Genomic DNA, 18827 nt, shown 5'->3' on the forward strand with positions numbered 1-18827 from the left:
AACTGCTCTATGGCCATCCGGTAAGAGGGCCTCTGAGTTTGGTCAAGGAAGGCTGGGAGCAATCGACCAGGAAACCTCCCCAGGATGTGTTTAGCTACATCCTGGCCTTCAGGAACCAAACTCGGCGTTTCAGAAACATTGCTGAGGCAAATCTGGAAGCCAGCCAGGAGGAGATGAAACGTTGGCACGACCAGAATGCCACTCTGGTCGAGTTTCAACCTGGTCAAAAGGTTTGGGTACTGGCCCCAGTGGAGCCCTGTGCGCTCCAAGATAAGTGGACCGGTCCATTTGAGGTGGTGGAGCGAAAAAGTCAAGTTACCTATTTGGTGGACTTTAAATCTCCCAGGAACCCCCTGCGGGTCCTGCATGTGAATCGCCTAAAGCCCCACTTTGCGAGGTCTGAAGTGGGCATGCTTCTTGCCACAGATGCAGGGATGGAGGAGGAGAGTGAGCCTCTTCCTGACCTCCTGTGTGCAGGAGAGAAGGATGGGTCAGTGGAGGGTGTGGTCCTCTCCACCACACTGACCCCAGAACAGCAGAGAGATTGCCACCAGCTGTTGGGGCAATTCCCAGATTTATTTTCCCTGGTACCTGGTGTCACTGACTGGTGCGTCCATGAGGTAGACACCGGGGACAGTCCTCCTGTCAAGCACAAGGCTTACAGGGTGACCGACAGGGTAAGGGCCTGCATTAAGGAGGAGGTCTCCAAAATGTTTGCCCTGGGGGTGATTGAGACCTCTAGCAGCCCTTGGTCCAGCCCCGTGGTCTTGGTACCAAAGGCTGCAGCGCCTGGTGACACTCCAGAACTTAGGTTCTGTGTGGACTACCGAGGTCTCAATTCGGTCACGAGGACCGACGCGCACCCCATCCCCAGAGCTGATGAGCTCATAGATCGGTTGGGGGCTGCCCGGTACCTCAGCACGTTTGATCTGACGTCTGGGTACTGGCAGATCGCCTTAACTGATGGGGCAAAGGAGAGGTCCGCATTCTCCACCCCAGATGGGCACTACCAGTTCCGTGTGATGCCCTTTGGGATGAAGAATGCCCCTGCCACCTTTCAGAGGTTGGTCAACCAGGTGTTGGCTGGGCTGGAGGATTTCAGTGCCGCCTACCTGGACGACATTGCCGTATTTAGTTCCTCCTGGGAGGACCACTTACGCCACCTCTGGGAAGTGTTGATGGCGCTGCGCAGAGCAGGCCTCACAATCAAGGCCAGTAAGTGCCAGATTGGGCAGGGTTCGGTGGTGTACCTAGGACACCAGGTAGGGAGTGGCCAGGTGGCCCCTCTACAGCCCAAGATTGAGACCATCCTGGCTTGGGAGCCCCCAAGGACCCAGACCCAGGTGAGGGCCTTCTTAGGACTCACGGGTTATTACAGGAGGTTTGTCAAGGGGTATGGCAGCATTGTTGCCCCCTTGACTGAGCTGACTTCCAAGAAGCAGCCCAAGATTGTGAACTGGACTGACACCTGTCAGGAAGCTTTTGATGCTCTCAAGACTGCCATGTGTACGGCACCCGTACTCCAGGCTCCCAACTTTGCTAAGGAATTTATTGTCCAGACAGACGCTTCAGAGCATGGGGTGGGGGTTGTTCTGTCACAGATGAATGAGGAGGGACTAGACCAAACTGTAGCCTTCATATGTAGGAGGTTACTTCCACGGGAACAGAGGTGGAGTGCGATCGAGCGAGAGGCATTTGCTGTGGTCTGGGCGCTGAAGAAGCTGAGACCATACCTGTTTGGGACTCACTTCCGGGTTCAGACTGACCACAGGCCCCTCAGGTGGTTAATGCAGATGAGGGGTGAGAATCCCAAGTTGTTAAGGTGGTCCATTTCCCTACAGGGTATGGACTTTACGGTGGAACACCGCCCTGGTACAGAACACGCCAATGCTGATGGTCTGTCCAGATTTTTCCGCCTTAGTGATGAGAACCTCCCAGGGGATGGGTAGTTCTCCCACATTTCAGCTGGAGGGGACGTGTGTTAGACCTGGCACCATTGGCGTGAGTCTCCCTTCCATTTTTTCGCTGTGTCTCCTCTGTTTTTGCTGGTTATAGATGCTCTGGGCGCTGTGCCACTGCCATTCAGTGCCACAGCGCGAATGCTCCCTTTGTAAAAGATGACATATGAATTGGTACATCCATGATTGGCTTATTTGGTTTACCTGTTAGTCCCTAGTAGCGTGGCCTGTGTGTGCCCAGGGCTGGTAAACCGAATGCTGCTGGTGGGCCTGCAGCACGGGATTGTGCCACCCACAGAAGCAGCTTGTAAAGTGTGTCTCAGACCTGCCACTGCAGTGTCTGCGTGCAGTCCAGAACTGCCATCTTGGCTGTGAAGTGCACCCACTTCCCAGCCCCTAAACCTTCCCTTGGCATCCTGTAAGCCCCCCTTATGATAGGGTGCATTGTATGTGTAAGGTAGGACATGCCCTGATGTATGTAGCATGTCCTAGTAGTGAATTACACCCCATTTCGTTTTTCACTACTGTAAGGCTACCTGTTCTCCATAGGCCAGAATGGGAGGTCTGGGCTACTACATTCTATAGTCCTAACTGACCCACAGAACATGGTAGAAAAACGAATCTAGTATGCCTGAGCTCAGAATATTAAAATACATCTTTTAGTGAAGGTTATTTTTATATTCTGTGTTTGAAACTACCACTTTTAGAGTATAGGTACTTTCTTGCCTAAGCCTTCCAGTTTGCTGCGCTATGATGTGTATTGGCTGTCTGGTTTTGGAGGGACAGGGCAGGCTGAGTCAGACCTGAGTTGAATAGAGCGACCTGCCTTGGTGTGAGGGGAGGGGTAGCTCCTGCACTTGAATAGGACTGTGCCTGGCAAGGTGAATGCTGGCTCCACCTCCCACTGTGCGTCTGAGGCAGACCCCCTCTTTCTGAAAGGAAGGATGCAGCCTGATCAACAAAGTGCTCCAGGGCTGGGCAGAACTGGTTCTGGTTGGGTTCAGAGACTTGGGACCCCTAAGAACAAAGACTTTGGGGGTATAAATATTTGTGCACAAACCCCTACAAATGGTATTGCTCCTGGATAACAAGAAGAACCTCTGTCCGTGTGGCTACAAGAATATGCAGGAGAAGGACTGTCCTTGTGCTTGTGTGCTGTTTCTGGGACTGGCCTGCAGCTGTTACTACGGGACTTCAAGAAGAGGAAAAGAACTTTGATTGGACTTTGTATTTTTGTGCTACAGCAATCACCCAAGGGCTAGGAGAGAGCTAGCCTCCTGCTGGAGTCTCAGGCACATCAGACTCCACCATCAGCCTCCTGTTTCCTCCCAGCGAGGATTACTATCTGCAGGTGAGGCTCCTGTGTGTTCCAGGGCCTCTAGTTCTACTGCTGAGAAGAGAGCGCTGAAAATCGTCGCTAACCTCCGTTAGCGAGCCGCTGCAGCTGGTGAGCGTGAGAAAAATCGCCGCTCCGCTGTCGCCGAGTGCTCGCTAACCCCGAAGATCGTCGCAGCACCTGTCTGCGGGCCTGAAAACGCCCGCTATCTGAAGATCGTCGCAGCACCTGTCTGCGGGCCTGAAAACGCCCGCTATCTGGAAATCATCGCAACAGGATCATCGCAGCGCGGACGCCGAGCGTTCGCCATTTTCCCCGCATCGAATCCGGATCGTCGCTTCCTCGCGGAGCGCCATCTATGTCAACGCAGCAAGGTCGCACACGCAACAGGCTCGGTGCATCATCCTCCCTTCACGGCAAGGATTTCATCGCATCACCGGCTTAGCGTGAGGAAGTTTGTCGCTTTGTCCTGCCCGCAACCCAGCGCATCATCCTCCCTTGCGGTAAGGATTCAACGCATCGCTGGTTAGCGTGAGGAAATTTATCGCTACAACGCCTTAGCGACATTTTTGTTGCTTTGCTCCAGGAACCAGATACTTTGTGAGTAAAAGGGTCGCAGAGACCCCTGCCTTGAACTAGACATCATTTTGTGCATCCTGAACTATTTTTCCTTGCAGCATTTCTAAAGTAATTATATTTTTATCGTATCGTGGATTTTTACTGTTATTGGTCTTGTGATTAAGTCTACATAAAAATACCTATTTTTCCTAACTACTTGAGTGGTGTCCATTTGTAGTGTTCCTCATTATATTACTGTGTATGGTCATAAATGTTTCACACACTGCCTCTGAGATAAGCCTAGCTGCTCGTGCTACGTTACCACAGGGTTGAGCAGGGGTTGTCAAAGGGTGTAGGCTGCTTACTCTGACTTAGGAAGAAGGGTCCCTACTTGGACAGTGGCCAGCCATTGCCAACTAGAGACCCCCATTTCTAACATTCATTATTTTTACGTGCAGGTAAAATTCATCTCTTTTTTTCATCTCTTTTTTTCATAGAAAACATACAAACATTTATTCCTATTTTTATATGTACAAAACTATCTTAGTTGTACCAAAATCTATAGCTGGTTTTACATATATTTTGACTTTTGAAAAGCAAAATTAGTGCAAAATAGAAATGGATATTGTTTTACACCAGCATACAATTATTGGCGTTAATTCAAAAGGGTCCCCACACCATTTACACCTCTACACACTTCTCATGCATATCACTCTCATACATAGCATACACCCTACCCACCCCAGAACCAATCAGCATGCACAGAAGAACCAAAACAGGGGTGAACTGCTCAACCCTCTGATACTGTGCTGAACGCTGGGGTGTGTCATACACACTGGTCGACGCGCGTTTCGATGGCTTAATCTCCTTTAGTTGCCATCTTCTTCAAGACCTGTTACTAAACGATTTTGTAACGGGCATGGATGGGGAGATAGATTTTCTTTTTACTGTGTTTGCCTTCTTAAAAATACTTTTGGATCTGGAGTTTGAACGAATTGTTTTGTCACGCGATGCGTGCTCTGAGTCTTATCTGAGTGGGTGCAACTTTAGGTGCCAGCCTTCATTTGTTCGTCTCGTATTCATGTGGATATTTCTCGAGTTTTCCCTTATGTTGTTTCTTTTGTGTTCATTTTATCCTTTTTTTTGGTGGGCCACAACGTTTCTGATATCGTTTTGTTGATCAATGATTCTCTTCGACCGAGTGGACCTTCAAAGGTTGGTCAGTTTCACACATAACGCCGTCCCCACGTATAATGGCTCTAAAAAAAATCTATTTCTTTACCTTTGGTATAATCGCGACACCCACACTTTACTTTTAATGTTATAAGTAAAGCGCAGGTGCCGCGATTATACCAAAAGTAAAGAAATAGATGTTTTCTCTATTTCTTTACCTTTGGTATAATCGCCGCACCCGCGCTTTACTTATAACATCAAAAGTAAAGCGTGGGTGCCGCGCTTATACCAAAAGTAAAGAAAAACAAGTGGCGCGTGCGTTCAGCCCTGTGTCTATCTCCTCCCACGGCCTATTGGTGTCTATTACGCGCACCAAGCGCGTAATAGACACCAATAGGCCATGGGAGGAGCTATGCGTGCGCCTCGGGCCAATTGCGTGCAGTCTTTTAGAATAAGACGCACGCAAAGGCCAATGGGGGAGCTGGAAAGGAAACGCACACGCATGAGCGTGTGCGATTCCAGGGTCCATTTTTGAACCCCAGACAAAAGGACTGTCGCCTGCGCGAGCACTGCTGCGCAGTGCAACGCAAGTCGCGAGACCTAAAAAGGCCTGTTTAACTTCACCTTACTCTTCCTCCTAGTTGTTGAGTTTAATTTTGTTTGATGCAGCAGAAAAAAAGTAAAGCAGAAGAACTTTGCTCCTCCGGAGAGCGGTAGACTTTAGTTTAAGAAGTGGAGAAGGTACAGATCTCCTGTACCACCTATGTAAATATCATCTTCAAGTGTGAAACAGCCACAACACAGTAGAGAAAATTAAAGATGGGTATTATGCAAAGAGATGAGATTTGTTTTATTAGTGGTTCATAATAGGAAGGTGAGTCCAAGATCCTTTAGAGTACTAGGTGAGCATTCCAAAGCCCGAAACCTAAGATGGGGAATATTTTCTCTCTGAAAGTGCTTCTGGAAGCGTGCTTCTGGAGTATCAGCAGAATTCCAAGCAAGAATCCACAGAGAGCAGTCAAGGTACAGAGGGCAAAAAGAGAATGTTCTTAATGAGCAGCAACAGCTCCTGTGGACCCCACATTCTCAAAGCACTGCCAGGGGTCCTGGGGCCTCCTCTCCCTCACACCACAAAACGGGAGACACAACACAAAGCCACAATTGTTTCAGATAGCACAGGATAAGCCCCAGACTCTCAGTCCACTAAAGAGACCTCTAGGGGCCCCTTGGGAACCAATCCATTCTGCAAGCACAACGAAAACCTTGTACTCCATACTCTCATGGAACTTTGAGTGCTCTAAGTACCTGCTTCAGCTCAAAAAAACACAAGCCCTTGCGACATCCATCGGACCAGGCAGCAGGAGCCACTGGATGACTTTGACGCCAGAGCAACAGAATTTGTCATGGCATCCATCTACTCACAACACTGGAAGACCCAAATCCCCCTTTCCCTTACAACACCAGTAGTGGGCATGCACCCGACACCTCCCTCATCAAAAGCATTACGAAATAATGAGGTCTTCATCCCCTAAGACAAAAATTAGCATCTACGTGGGCCTCTTTCTCCATCAGAAAGGTAGCCAGAACTTTCTGGGGCTTTTGTTTCATAGGAGCCCCAAGAAGCAGTCAAAGCCCAGACCACCTTCTCTGCCGGATGCATTAGTGCTAGTGACCTACTCATGCCTCATTTTACCAGTAAATCATCGTCATTTTCCAGATCCTCATCATCCTCCCCATCTTCCTCATCCAGATCCTTCATGCACATGGCAGCCATTCTCTCGATGTGCTCCATTGGCAGCGGGACTGGAAACAAGAAAAACAAGTATTCAATGCTGTGTCAGGTGAGGGAAATAAGACGCAGTGTGCAGAAAGCGTGGATATGTGCAGAGAAAGGGGAGAAATACATGTGATTTCAAGACCATACAAGTAAAAACTGAACTCTACTGACAAATATATGCTTTGCTGTGCACACTCTTAACATGCTAATTCAGTTCAGATATCCCTGCATGTGCAAGCTGCAGGCTCACATGGTGGCTCTGACAGACTAGTACCAATTCACTTTAAAACTCACAATGCACTTACGCACTCAAAGCACAACTCTGCTGTTGAATCGACTGGTAAATGATTATTGATTCTAGTCAGTGCCATGAATTGCTCGGGTGACAGTTTGCATTCTACAAAAATCCATTCAAATCAAGCTAGTCCTACCTTTCCCTTTGGGTTTCTCCCTTCCACCTGGTGGTTTTCCTCCAGTGAGAGCTAGTAGCTCTGCCTCTAGGTTAGCATCATTCTCTAGATCATCATCATCCGCAGTACTGCCCATCATCATTCCGCCCGGAGAGAAATCTATAAGGAGGCCCATCTGTGACCAAAAAAAGAAGGAAACAAAACACAAAACATGAAAAAGAAGGAAAAGGAAAGATCACATGCGAACAGACATTGATCACATCCACCCAGAGAGAGATCTGTGAGGAGCTCAGTCTATGAGAAGGAGAAACATTACCCCAAACAATCCCAAAGGGGACAGCTGTCATTATATCACCAGTTGTTGCAACCACCTTAACAGTCACTGTTCTAGTTATCTTACTTCCCCCACTCCATCACTAGACACCATGTCCTCAACTGTAACCACTTCTGTCTCAGATTCTGGCTCTCATTTGTCACCATTACCAGTCTGTCTGTCTCTGCCCTCTAGCTGTTCTGTCACTTCAATCTTACCGGCAACCCCCTCGCCTATAAGCAATCCCTTTACTTTTCACTGTACTCCTTTAACTGTATCCAAGAATGAGGGGGCGCTAGAGTGCCCGGCCACAAGATGGCCTCTCACATATGAGGCTCTGCCTACCAGAGATAATTATCCGTAATTTATTCTCACTTCCAAGGGACATCAAGGCCCCCCGGAGTCATTCTGAGGTCCCTACTACAGGCTGCATCTTTTGATCGCTTTCCCCACTGAAACGGACACTGGTGGGCGACATTAGTGCTGCTGATGTCGTGGCCCAAGCTGAGGCCTAATCCTGGGGCTGCGGTTGCTTGCGTCCTCCCTGGGCCTAGGACTGAGTCTGGGCTACCGGTCGCAGTGTGATCGGCTTCCCCCCAGCAGAATCTCCTGAGTGTCGCCTCACCTATGCTCACTCCTCAGCGTAACGGGGAATCGCACCTTCAGCGCCTTACAGGGGACGACAACCAAGGCCGCCATATTGATGAGGCGTCCACGTGGGTGCAGTAACCGCTGTCCCCTACACAGGGTATGCTTAAATGTCATAGCCTACAGCGGTCCTGCTGGCATGGTTCCCCCGACACACTAGACTGTAGCTCCACAGCGGCGCAGTCTCCCCTGCCGAGATCTGCCTGGTGAGTGCATAGAGACTGCACTGCGGTTTAGGAGGGCCTGCGGCGTGGAGACTGCTGCCCCAGCCTAAGAACACTGCATCATCTGGCTGCCTGAGGGTTTTGGCAACAAGACTAGCTCTTCAGTTGAACTCAGCACTTAGTCTTACCTGCTGCACCCTCCCACCCCCACAGCACCTTGAGACCCTCACTGGTGAGTAGCTGTACTTTACAAACCCTGATTGAATTGATTGATTGACGGGGAGTGCTGTGTCTGGAGGGCTGCACTGGTCCATGGAGGGCAGGCACGAGCCTGAATCTCGGCATTAATGGCACATGGTGAAGTGGAATGACTGCCAGTGTGCTGCAGAATGCTATATAACTGCAGCGACCAGACTGGCTAGGCCTTGTACTGCATTGTTCCGACATACTCTGAATCAGAACCCCTTCTAACCTGTTCGAGCCCCCTGCAGCTACTCAGGGAGTGGTTGGGTATGAACTTTGCATTTGACTCTCAAACTGAGTTCGTGTAATTGTAGAACTGCCCTGAGGATGCCTAGACGCCACTAGGTGTCGCAGTGCGAGTGAGGAACTGTCTCACAATTCCTGTCTTTACTTTGAAATAGTAAATAACCCTTGCCGGCATTGATACTCTGAGTGTTTGATTGCCATTGGAGCCACTGAGTGGGCACCTCTGCGCCCAGCGTGCCTTATATCAGAAGATGGGGAAAAGTGACACCAAACAATCCAAACTCTCATTTGACAACCGCAGGAAAACACATGTGATGGAACAGCCCCTGAGGATGAACAGAGAGCGGCGCTGGGTGCAGGGAGTCCGTCTCCCGACCTTGATATCCGCACCATGTTTTTAGATTTGAAGCAGAGCCTGACTGCCATCGAAACCAAAATTGGTCTACTTCGGGACAGATTTGATCGGCTCAAAGAAAAGGTGGACAAGCACGAACACAGCATCGATCAACTGGAACATCACACATTTGATGTCGAAGATGAGCATTCCGCATCCAGGGAGAAGCATAGCGAAGATACTGGAAGTAATTCAAAGTAAAAATGAATGAAGATTTGGAAGCCCGATGCAAGCGGAACAATCTGCAAATTATTGGACTGCTGGAGTCAACAGACATGGGAAAAATGAAAGACTATGTGGAAGACGCTTTTTGGAGAAGACCTCTCTGCCATGCTCGCGTTTGAGAGGGCCCACAGATCGCTCGGTCCCAGACCGCCGCTTGGATCATCGCCTCATCATTGCTCGATTACTGAATTATCGAGACAGGGCACTAAGTCTGGCATGGGAACCACGACCACTACGCTATAAAGGGATCGAGATCTCCATGGTCCCTGACTTCACTGTGTCGGTGCAGACTGCATGCAGAGACTTTCTAAAGATCAAGCACACCCTACAGCACACTGATGCTAAGTACTCGTTCCTATATCCTGCTAAGCTGCGGATTATACACCAGGGTCAAACTATTTTCACTAATTCTAAAGAGACCGCAAAATCTGTCATAACCATCACGCTGAGAGCAGGAGGATTGCCTCTGAAGGATCGAGAGCAGGAAGTTGTACATTCAGCGAAAACGGTTAACTTCAACCAACCTACTAAATTAGTAATTGTGGCACTCTGCAACATCTCAGACCACTGCTCTCTGGATACTTACCTGGCTATGCATGATCCACATGATGGAACACTGAGACTTGTGACACCCAAGGGTGTCCCCTTGTGGGGCTGATTTGGCCAGATGGTAGATGCCAGTCGTACAAAAGCTCCTTCTGCTTACATTATTGTGGCTTTTGCATAAAGACTGATGATAGCCCAGGCAACATAGTGGTTTGGCGACTAATGCCCTGGTCGGAATATGCTCTTCCCCAAATTGTACCTCCGGCCACCCAGCTATTTCAGGTTTGGTAAGTGAGCCGGACCCCTAGTTCGCACCCATGGGATCAGTCCCAGCAATGCATTATATCAATGCTGTTGGGGTATCTGGTTCAGTTGGGGAACCAAATTGGGTGATGGGAGGCCATGTTGTTGATTGCAACTATTTGGCTGCTTAATGTTTTATCACTTTTCTTTCTTAGTGTCACTCAGCCTGATCATTTAACCCCTTCCCCGCTCATGACGGAACCGCTCCGTCATGAGCCACGGTTGCCGTGTGCTCATGACGGAGCGGTTCCGTCATGCCACGACCACGACAACGCAACTGGGCGGAGTCATGACAGAACCGCTCCGTCATGAGCACAGCTCAACCGTGGCTCATGACGGAGTGGCTCCGTCATGAGCACAGCGCCACCGCGCTGCCCCCCCGCACCCCCCAGCGCTGCGGCGGAATTCCCGCCGCAGCGAAGGGGTTAACTGATGCTGCCCACAGCTTTAGGGAGAAGATAGCTGCTCTACTGCTCCTTTCCTAACCACTCATGCAGGCAATTTAAGTTGTTTCTTGGAATATCAATGGCCTAAATAACCGACGCAAGGCGCGCAAAGTCTTTGCATATCTGTAAGGACACTCTATAGACATCTGCTTCCTACAGGTGCTGCATCTCACAGAGGGAACACAAGCACGACTTTGGGCTGGATTGATTGGGGAACAACATACAGCATACTATTGCAGCTATGCTAGCGGAGTTGCGATCCTCATCAGAAAGGGGCTGCCATGGTGCATGCGCAAGGTCCTACGTGACACGCAAGTCTGATTTGTTCTTCTTTTCGGTATCCTGCATGACCACCCAGTCAAACTTCACTTCGTATACGGTTCCAATACCGACAACCGTGTTTTTTGCTGAGGTATGGTGATTGACCGGGACGCTAGGGCCTGGCGCAACTCTATGGGGAGGGGACTTTAATGTGGTACTTAACCCCAAGAAGGACAGATCAAGCGACTCCAGATGCCCCCGCGCAGCTGCCCAGCTACAACTGATTATGGAAGACTTTGATCTGACTGATCTCTGGCGCTTACGTCATGCTGTCAACAAGGAAGACGTGTATAACGTCGACCCATGCATCATGGTCACTTATAGTCTACTGGCTGGCATCTCATGACATTCTAAGCTGGACAGGTTGGATTTCTCACTTACCGAGGACACTGTCCGACCATGCTCCAGTCTTACTGGAGCTTCAGCTCCCAGACAGCCCCGAACGCACATTCACTTGGAGGCTTTCCGCCGGAGCCCTCCGTGATCATGTATTCCGGGAAGATATCAGGACAGCAGTATTGGAATATTTTAAACATAATGACACCTCAGAGATATTGCAGTTTTCTCTTTGGGAGGCCTACAAAGTCGTCATTAGAGGGACATGCTTCGCAAAGCAGGCGGGCGAACTCTGTGCACTGCGCGGTGACCTTGTGTGCCTTCAGAAGGAGATCAGGGAGCTTCAACTTCTGTTTTTTGCAGATCTCGATGACTCAAGGCTCGCATCCATTTATAGCAAGCTGACGGAATACGATGAGGCTGCGAAGCGGGAGATGCACTACCTCATAAGGGAGGCTTGGGGAAGGCGACACACCCGGCAAGTCTCTTGCTCAACTGCTCCATTAGCCATGGACGAGAGACTACATCACTGAGATTCACGATGACCTAGCTCAGGTGCACACAGGCTGTACTAGGGGGTGATGATTGAATTTTTCTCATCCCTATATCAGACCAGTCAACGCTCCGCTCCCCTAGACCTCAATAATTATTTGGAATCAATCCAGCTTCAGGGGCTAGAAGATTGCCACAGACGATATCTCGATGAACCCTTCTCAATGGAAGAGATCATTGGAGTCATCAGCGCTATGCCTGGAAGTCCTCACTGCCGCCTTTTACAAGGAATACGCCCCCTTACTGGCCCCGCATTTGTTTGCCATGTATAAAGAATCACTTTCCTCCGCAGTTCTGCCCCCATCTCTGCGCTAAGCCCTCATAGTAACAATCCTCAAACCCAGTAAGGATCCTCACTTCTGCGATTCATACCACCCCTTATCTAGGATCAACATTGACAACAAGATCCTTGCCAAACTCATCGCCTCATGTCTCGTCCCACTCCTACCAACCAATTTGAGGCCCAATCAGGCCTGTTTTATCCTGGATAGATGAATGTCTTACAACCTACGCACCTTTTTTGCACTACTCCACACCACTGATCCGACCTTGCGTGCTGCAGCTGTATTCTTAGACGCCACAAAGGCGTTCAATTCTCTCGACTGGCCATACCCCTTTGCCTTGTTGATGTGCCTCAGACTGAACCTTACCTTTATTAGACTAATCCGTCTGCTGTATTCCCGACCAGTGGCCCGACTGCATGTGAATGGAAAAGTTTCAGCCCTTTTTACCATGACCAGGGTTACCCGTCAGGAATGGTCCCCGTCTCCTATACCATTGCGATTACGATGGAGAGGCTCGCGGCCTGGCTCCGCCAACACCACGCTCATTGCGGACTTGCATTCATTCCTCGCAGAATTTTGGTACCGATCTATGTGGACAACGTCACTTTGTATGTCAGAGACCCGCATATACACCTAAACCACCTAATCAGGGAATTTACCAGATTTGAGGGATTGTCCAGTATTGAGATCAACTGGGCAAAGTCAATTCTTCCCACTGACTGATGAGACATCACCATTCCCATCGGAATTTTCGCTTGCCTGGGCAGATGGCCCTGTTAAATACCTCAGGTTTGGTGCTTTGTGGAAATCCAACTATGGAAGCCTACTTACACGACTGGACGAGCAAGTCGAAGGCTGGCGGCAGCTCCCGTTATTGCGGACTGGATGTCAGGCAATCGCGAAAATGGTCATCCTTCCAAAATGTTTTTATCGACTTGCCAATTCCCTTACTACATTATTTCCGTCTGCATCTTAGGTCCCGCCTCGTCTCCTTAGCTTGGACGGGTGGACATGCCCGTATTTCCTGGGAGATAATAACACTCCCCTTCGAACAAGGCAGATTGGGTGCCCCTGACATGGACTTACATAACCTTAGTGCCCAGCCACAGTTTGGCCACCATTTGCATTTTCCTACACAATTCCTTGCCCACACAACCCCTGAAGCTTATCACGCATCGCCTTGTCCTCTTCCAATAACATTGTTTCATGTCCCTAAACATCTGCGGGTGCAGATCACCACTATTGCATGCACGGTGTGGAACAAGCTCAGACGCAGGGCCTGCACCGAGCATTTCTTCGCTCCCTCTGTGCCGCTTATAGGACACCCTTCTTTCCCCATCACTCAAGACCAAAGGACCCGCTCAAGTCTGCATAAGCTGCACCTCACAACGATGAGCTCGATCTACCCTGACAGCACTTTCATTTTGCTGCAACAAGCGTTACAAGGTGAAGATGTTGAACTATTAGACACTTTCACATACCATCAATTATGTGCTGCGACCCGTGCAATACATACCACATTCCCAGACGCCCCACCTACATTTCAAGTGCTTGAGGTGACTCTCACCACTCCATCACCCCGCAAGTTATTAATGTGACTATATGCAGGGATGCAAAACTCTGTGCAATAAGAATCCCTATGAAAAGGTGCACATGGAACACTGACATATCGCCCTCCTCAAAGATGATCAGTGGCACTATTGCTGCGTTCAAACCCACGCGTACTCCCCTAACTACAGACTTTGCCTTATTCATTTTAAATACATCCACAGTCTTTACCCCATTTCTGAGCGGCTGTTCAGAATGGGTTTGATTGCAGATGCGCATTGTACACGCTGCTCCGCAACCAGCGCCGGCTTTCTGCAGATTGCCAGGCTTTATCAGATTACAGGCCCAAGCTATTTGCGATGGTTGTGATGAGATAGGGTTGTCACGTACTGCCGCTCACGACTGACTGGCTCAGAGACACAGTGTATTGTCAGGAACAACTTACTGCCTTTTGGGAGCTAATGCCTTTGCGCTCCCAGCTTAGGGCTATTTGGAGTCCCCTTGAATTGTCTCTCTCTGCCCAGGCAGACACATCAGATCACAGGCATGATGTTGCAGATGCTGCGCCCTTAGCGCCAGACGATACTGCTTATTCCCAACTATGCTAAGTACTGTTACCTGGCTGGTGAATCTTATATACCACTGCATGATACAGACTTGTTTGTCATATCTCCTTAATTGCAAATGATTCAACATACAACTGCTGAGTGACTGGTCTTCTATGTTCCCTGTTCCCACCCTCCCTGATTTCTTCTCTTATTAACAGCAGAATATGGACTGCAGTGCCTAATCTAGACGCATACTTGCTTTTGTATTATTTTCATCACCATATATTGTGATCGCTGTAATCTCTATACTTCTTCGACGTTCGGAATTTAATAAAAATACCTTTTTTAAACTATCCAAGAATGCATCGTCATCCCCTCATTTGGGACAACAATCTCTCACCACTTGCCGATTCCTCAGCGGTCACCAAAATCAAAACCGTGAAGCCCACCTCACCTGTCACCGCTCTCTCAACTGTCACTTATCTACATTATTGTCCGTTACCTACATCATTATTTACTGTCTCTGACTTACCACCGAATGCACCCGACCTTTCAAGACCTCGCCCGTTGCGCCTTCGCAAACCTTTCTGCTAGCCCAATTGATTTCTTGCTGCCCCTTTGAACCTGTCACCAACTCTCTTACACTTTACTCCTGTCACTGCGCCATACCTGACATTCACTGGCTCGCATGTTTCTGTACCAACATATGACCTGCTGCTTAACTGTTACCTTCCGTGTTACAGATTCCCACTGCATTCCCTGACCTGGTACAGCCATCCTCACCTACGATCCCTCTCAGCCCCTGCCTCACTTTTAGACATCCCAATCACTACCCTCTCTCACCTGACCGGTCAATAACCAACCAGTGGAGTGCAGTCATGTGTCAGCATCCTCTTTGACCTGCTGTAGGCCCTACCCACCTGTTACTGCCTCCATCTGATCCCTGTCATCAAAGGAATAGCTTCAGGGGAGGGGGGTCTTTGGGGTGCGACACCCTCCAAATAAATGTATTCTTAGTCTGGCAGTTGGGTCTGGAGGCCCGAGTCACGTCTGCTGTCTGTTTTGGTTTTTCTCATGGTGCGCCAAAATAAAAGACAAAACAGTGACCTTTGATGTAAAACAGCAGAGAGACAGAGATATACATTTGGTGGCTGAATTCCAAAAATGTGAAACCAGATAACTTGGAATCAATACCAGCTTTTCTGCTTCCCTAAATTGTGTGATGCTAGAAAAACATTTTTTTCCACAGAGCCTCCTTTTTCTTTATTATCACTTATGAGAGCACTTTTAATAAATTGAGAATGTTACTCCATCTACAATAAGAATCTAGGCCACATTTAGGGTTTACATGACTTCTGACTTGTCTTAGTTCACTAATGGCCTCGTCGGTGTGGGCTCAAACCATCAATGTTTCCAAGTTTGTGTTAAAAACTATTACTTTTAATAAATGCCCGTCTATGACATGATATAATCTGATGTACGAAGGTAAAACGCTTTTGCATGTTAATGAAATACACTTTTTTTAATTCTGAAGAGACTGAACCATATTTTTACATTATGTTTGTTGTACGATATACATGCCAAACGTTTTCATGGCTTGGATTATACACGGATTCTTACAGCCAAGCCAGACCCTCGGCTTGCACTATTAATTTGCTGTCGACCTCACCCTTATTTTTACAGTTTGTTCTTCACAAACTGCACTTCTAAAGTACTACTGTTTTTTGTTAGTAGTACTTTAGAAGAGCAGTTTGTGAATAGCATTTTGTAGTATGTCTTTAGACCTACAGTAGTCCTACAAAATGTGCGACAAAATGCAGACTATAACTATCCCACAGACCCTTCAATTTATTGGAGAAATGGAGGTACACTTTTGGAGTAAACTTACACTAGGAATCGACCAATAGACAAAAAGTATTAGCCTTATTTAAAGGTGTATATTACTCAAAAGTGTGATTTACATTTTTGAATCAGCCCCATATGATGACTGGTTAGCCAAAAAATAGAAAATCTGCACCCATAAAAGTAGTCCTTGAAAAGGTGCAAATGTAAAAAAATTTAGAATTCACAATCAATGGAGGTAGTAGGCTTGGAAAGCTGTGCTGGTCTCAGATTTCCGTGCTACGCAAACAAATGATGGATGGAATGCTGAATAAATCATACATTCACCCTCAGTCAAGAGACCTGGGTTAAATCCATTGTTCTTTTGCTCACCATGCTACCCCAGTTTAGACCCAGCCATATGCAAATCAGTCTGACCCTGTGCCTCATGGGAACAGTCCAGACCGAACTGCCAAGCCAGGTCCTCCCTGGACCGAAAACAAGCATCCTGGGACCGGTTTCTGGGTATTATCCTTCATCAGCCAGGCTAGCTTGAATCCAGTGGCACAGTGAGCAAGGGACCCACGTCAGGGCATCCCCATCCCACTTAGGGTGAATAGTGCTACGCAAACAAATGATGGACGGAATGCTGAATAAATCAGACACTCACCCACAGTCAAGACATCTGGGTTAAATCCATCATTCTTTTGCTCACCATGCCACCCCAGTTCAGACCCAGCCATATGCAAATCAGTCTTGACCCTGTGCCTCATGGGAACAGTACAGACCGAACTGCCAAGCCAGGTCCTCCCTGAACCAGAAACAAGGATCCTGGGACCGGTTTCTCTGTATTACCCTTCATCAGCCAGGCTAGCTTGAATCCAGTGGCACAGTGAGCAAGGGACCCACGTCAGGGCATCCCCATCCCACTTAGGGTGAATAGTGCTACGCAAACAAATGATGGACGGAATGCTGAATAAATCAGACACTCACCCACAGTCAAGAGATCTGGGTTAAATCCATCGTTCTTTTACTCACCATGCCACCCCGGGTTTAGACCCAGCCATATGCAAATCAGTCGTGACCCTGTGCCTCATGGGAACAGTCCAGACCGAACTGCCAAGCCAGGTCCTCCCTGGACCGGAAACAAGCATCCTGGGACCGTTTTCTGGGTATTACCCTTCATCAGCCAGGCTAGCTTGAATCCAGTGGCACAGTGAGCAAGGCACCCACTTATGCGCATACTCATCCCACTTAGGGTGAAAAGTGCTACGCAAACAAATGATGGACGGAATGCTGAATAAATCATACATTCACCCCCAGTCAAGAGATCTGGGTTAAATCCATCGTTCCCAGGCATACTACTGGCAATCAAACACCGAAAAGGTGATGGGATGAATACTTGAAATAGTCTAACCAGTGGCAATCGCTCGGGTAGCATTCCAACCCATCGCTTTTCACCCACTGTGCCACTCTAGATAGAGACTCACCAAATGCAAATCAGTACTGACCCTGTTCTTCATGGAAACAGTCCATCTCGAACCTTGGTCGACTCATCCTTCCACCCTTCATCTCACTGCTTTTTTAGTTGCGAAATTTAAGGTTCACACCCTTCGAATCTCACTGGCTAAGCTATGCCACTGCCTGTCACCATTCTATCACCTGTCACTGTCTTTATTTACCAATTCGAGCTTTACCAGTGACATGCCAGTTTACTACCTTTTTCAGTAACCACCTTCACCTACAAAGACTATCACCAGCCACCAACCCACATACACAAATGTTACTGCCCTTCCTCACCGGGTCCTGTCAGTATTTGCGATAAGCCCCTGTAATGCACCATTCACCTGTCATCCTCTCACTTGTCTACCCCTCTTATCTTTCACTCAAACCGCACTGCTTCCCTATCTGTTACTGCCCTCAAACTGTCATAGTCTTACCTCACCTGTCGACGCCCTCCCTCGAACGTTGCTGCCCCTACTCACCGGTCACTGCGTCCCTCCTGAAACAGGCGAATTCCCTACCACCACCTCACAACTGTCACTGGCATCTCCCACCATTGTTTGCAACTTCACTTGTCCCTGATTTCGTTCAATAACTTTCTCCCCTGTGATCCGCCTCCCATGAAAATGCCTCGTACCTATACCCACGGGCCCTCTGACCGCACCCCCACCCTCTCACTGAGATCTTTGCAAATGTACTCCCCATAACAACACCCACCTCTCATATGGTTCAATATTATGTCCTCCAAAACTACATTATTCACCGCTCGGGATCCCCTGTTACTCCCTCTTTCGTCCCTCCCTCTTCACCGTGCTCACCTCCCGGGCTCGGGCTGCCCCCTGACCTCGAGCAGCTCCCCTGCCCCGCTGCTTTCGATCCATACTCTTTCGCCTTTCTACCTCTCTTCCGCCTTCTCCCGTCGCTAATCAACAAGGTTTTGCTTTCCGGCCGCGGCTTCTGCCCGAAGTGGCGCAAACGCGACCATCAAGCAGCAAGTGTCGGAAACCAGGAAGCGAAGTGGGAATAAAAGAGAGACGATAACTGTCACCTAGACTCCCCAAAGCAAAATATTCTATTTGATGTCTCACAGTCTCACCGGGCAAAAATAAGCACGGCTGCATCCCTCGCCCTCGCATCCATTCCCCCAAATATTCAAAAGTTGCCTGCATGTCCG

General features: G+C 48.7%; 1 protein-coding gene across 2 annotated transcripts in view; it reads right to left on the reverse strand.

Annotated features, from left to right (window-relative positions):
• The window catches only part of CC2D1A (coiled-coil and C2 domain containing 1A), a 203486-nt gene extending 184885 nt beyond the window's left edge, over positions 1 to 18601 (reverse strand). For both annotated transcript variants that reach the window (XM_085600484.1, XM_085600483.1), the window contains exons 1-3: positions 18472 to 18601; positions 7234 to 7387; positions 6719 to 6828 (exon numbers count right to left, since the gene is read on the reverse strand). In XM_085600484.1, coding sequence (XP_085456610.1) covers positions 6719 to 6828; positions 7234 to 7387; positions 18472 to 18534 — 327 coding nt within the window. In that variant the 5' untranslated portion in view covers positions 18535 to 18601. The remainder of the gene's footprint in view (positions 1 to 6718; positions 6829 to 7233; positions 7388 to 18471) is intronic.
• Between the last annotated feature and the right edge of the window lie 226 nt (positions 18602 to 18827).

This window comes from Triturus cristatus, chromosome 4_2 (assembly GCF_964204655.1).
Source record: "Triturus cristatus chromosome 4_2, aTriCri1.1, whole genome shotgun sequence".
Classification (NCBI taxonomy): Eukaryota; Metazoa; Chordata; class Amphibia; order Caudata; family Salamandridae; genus Triturus; species Triturus cristatus.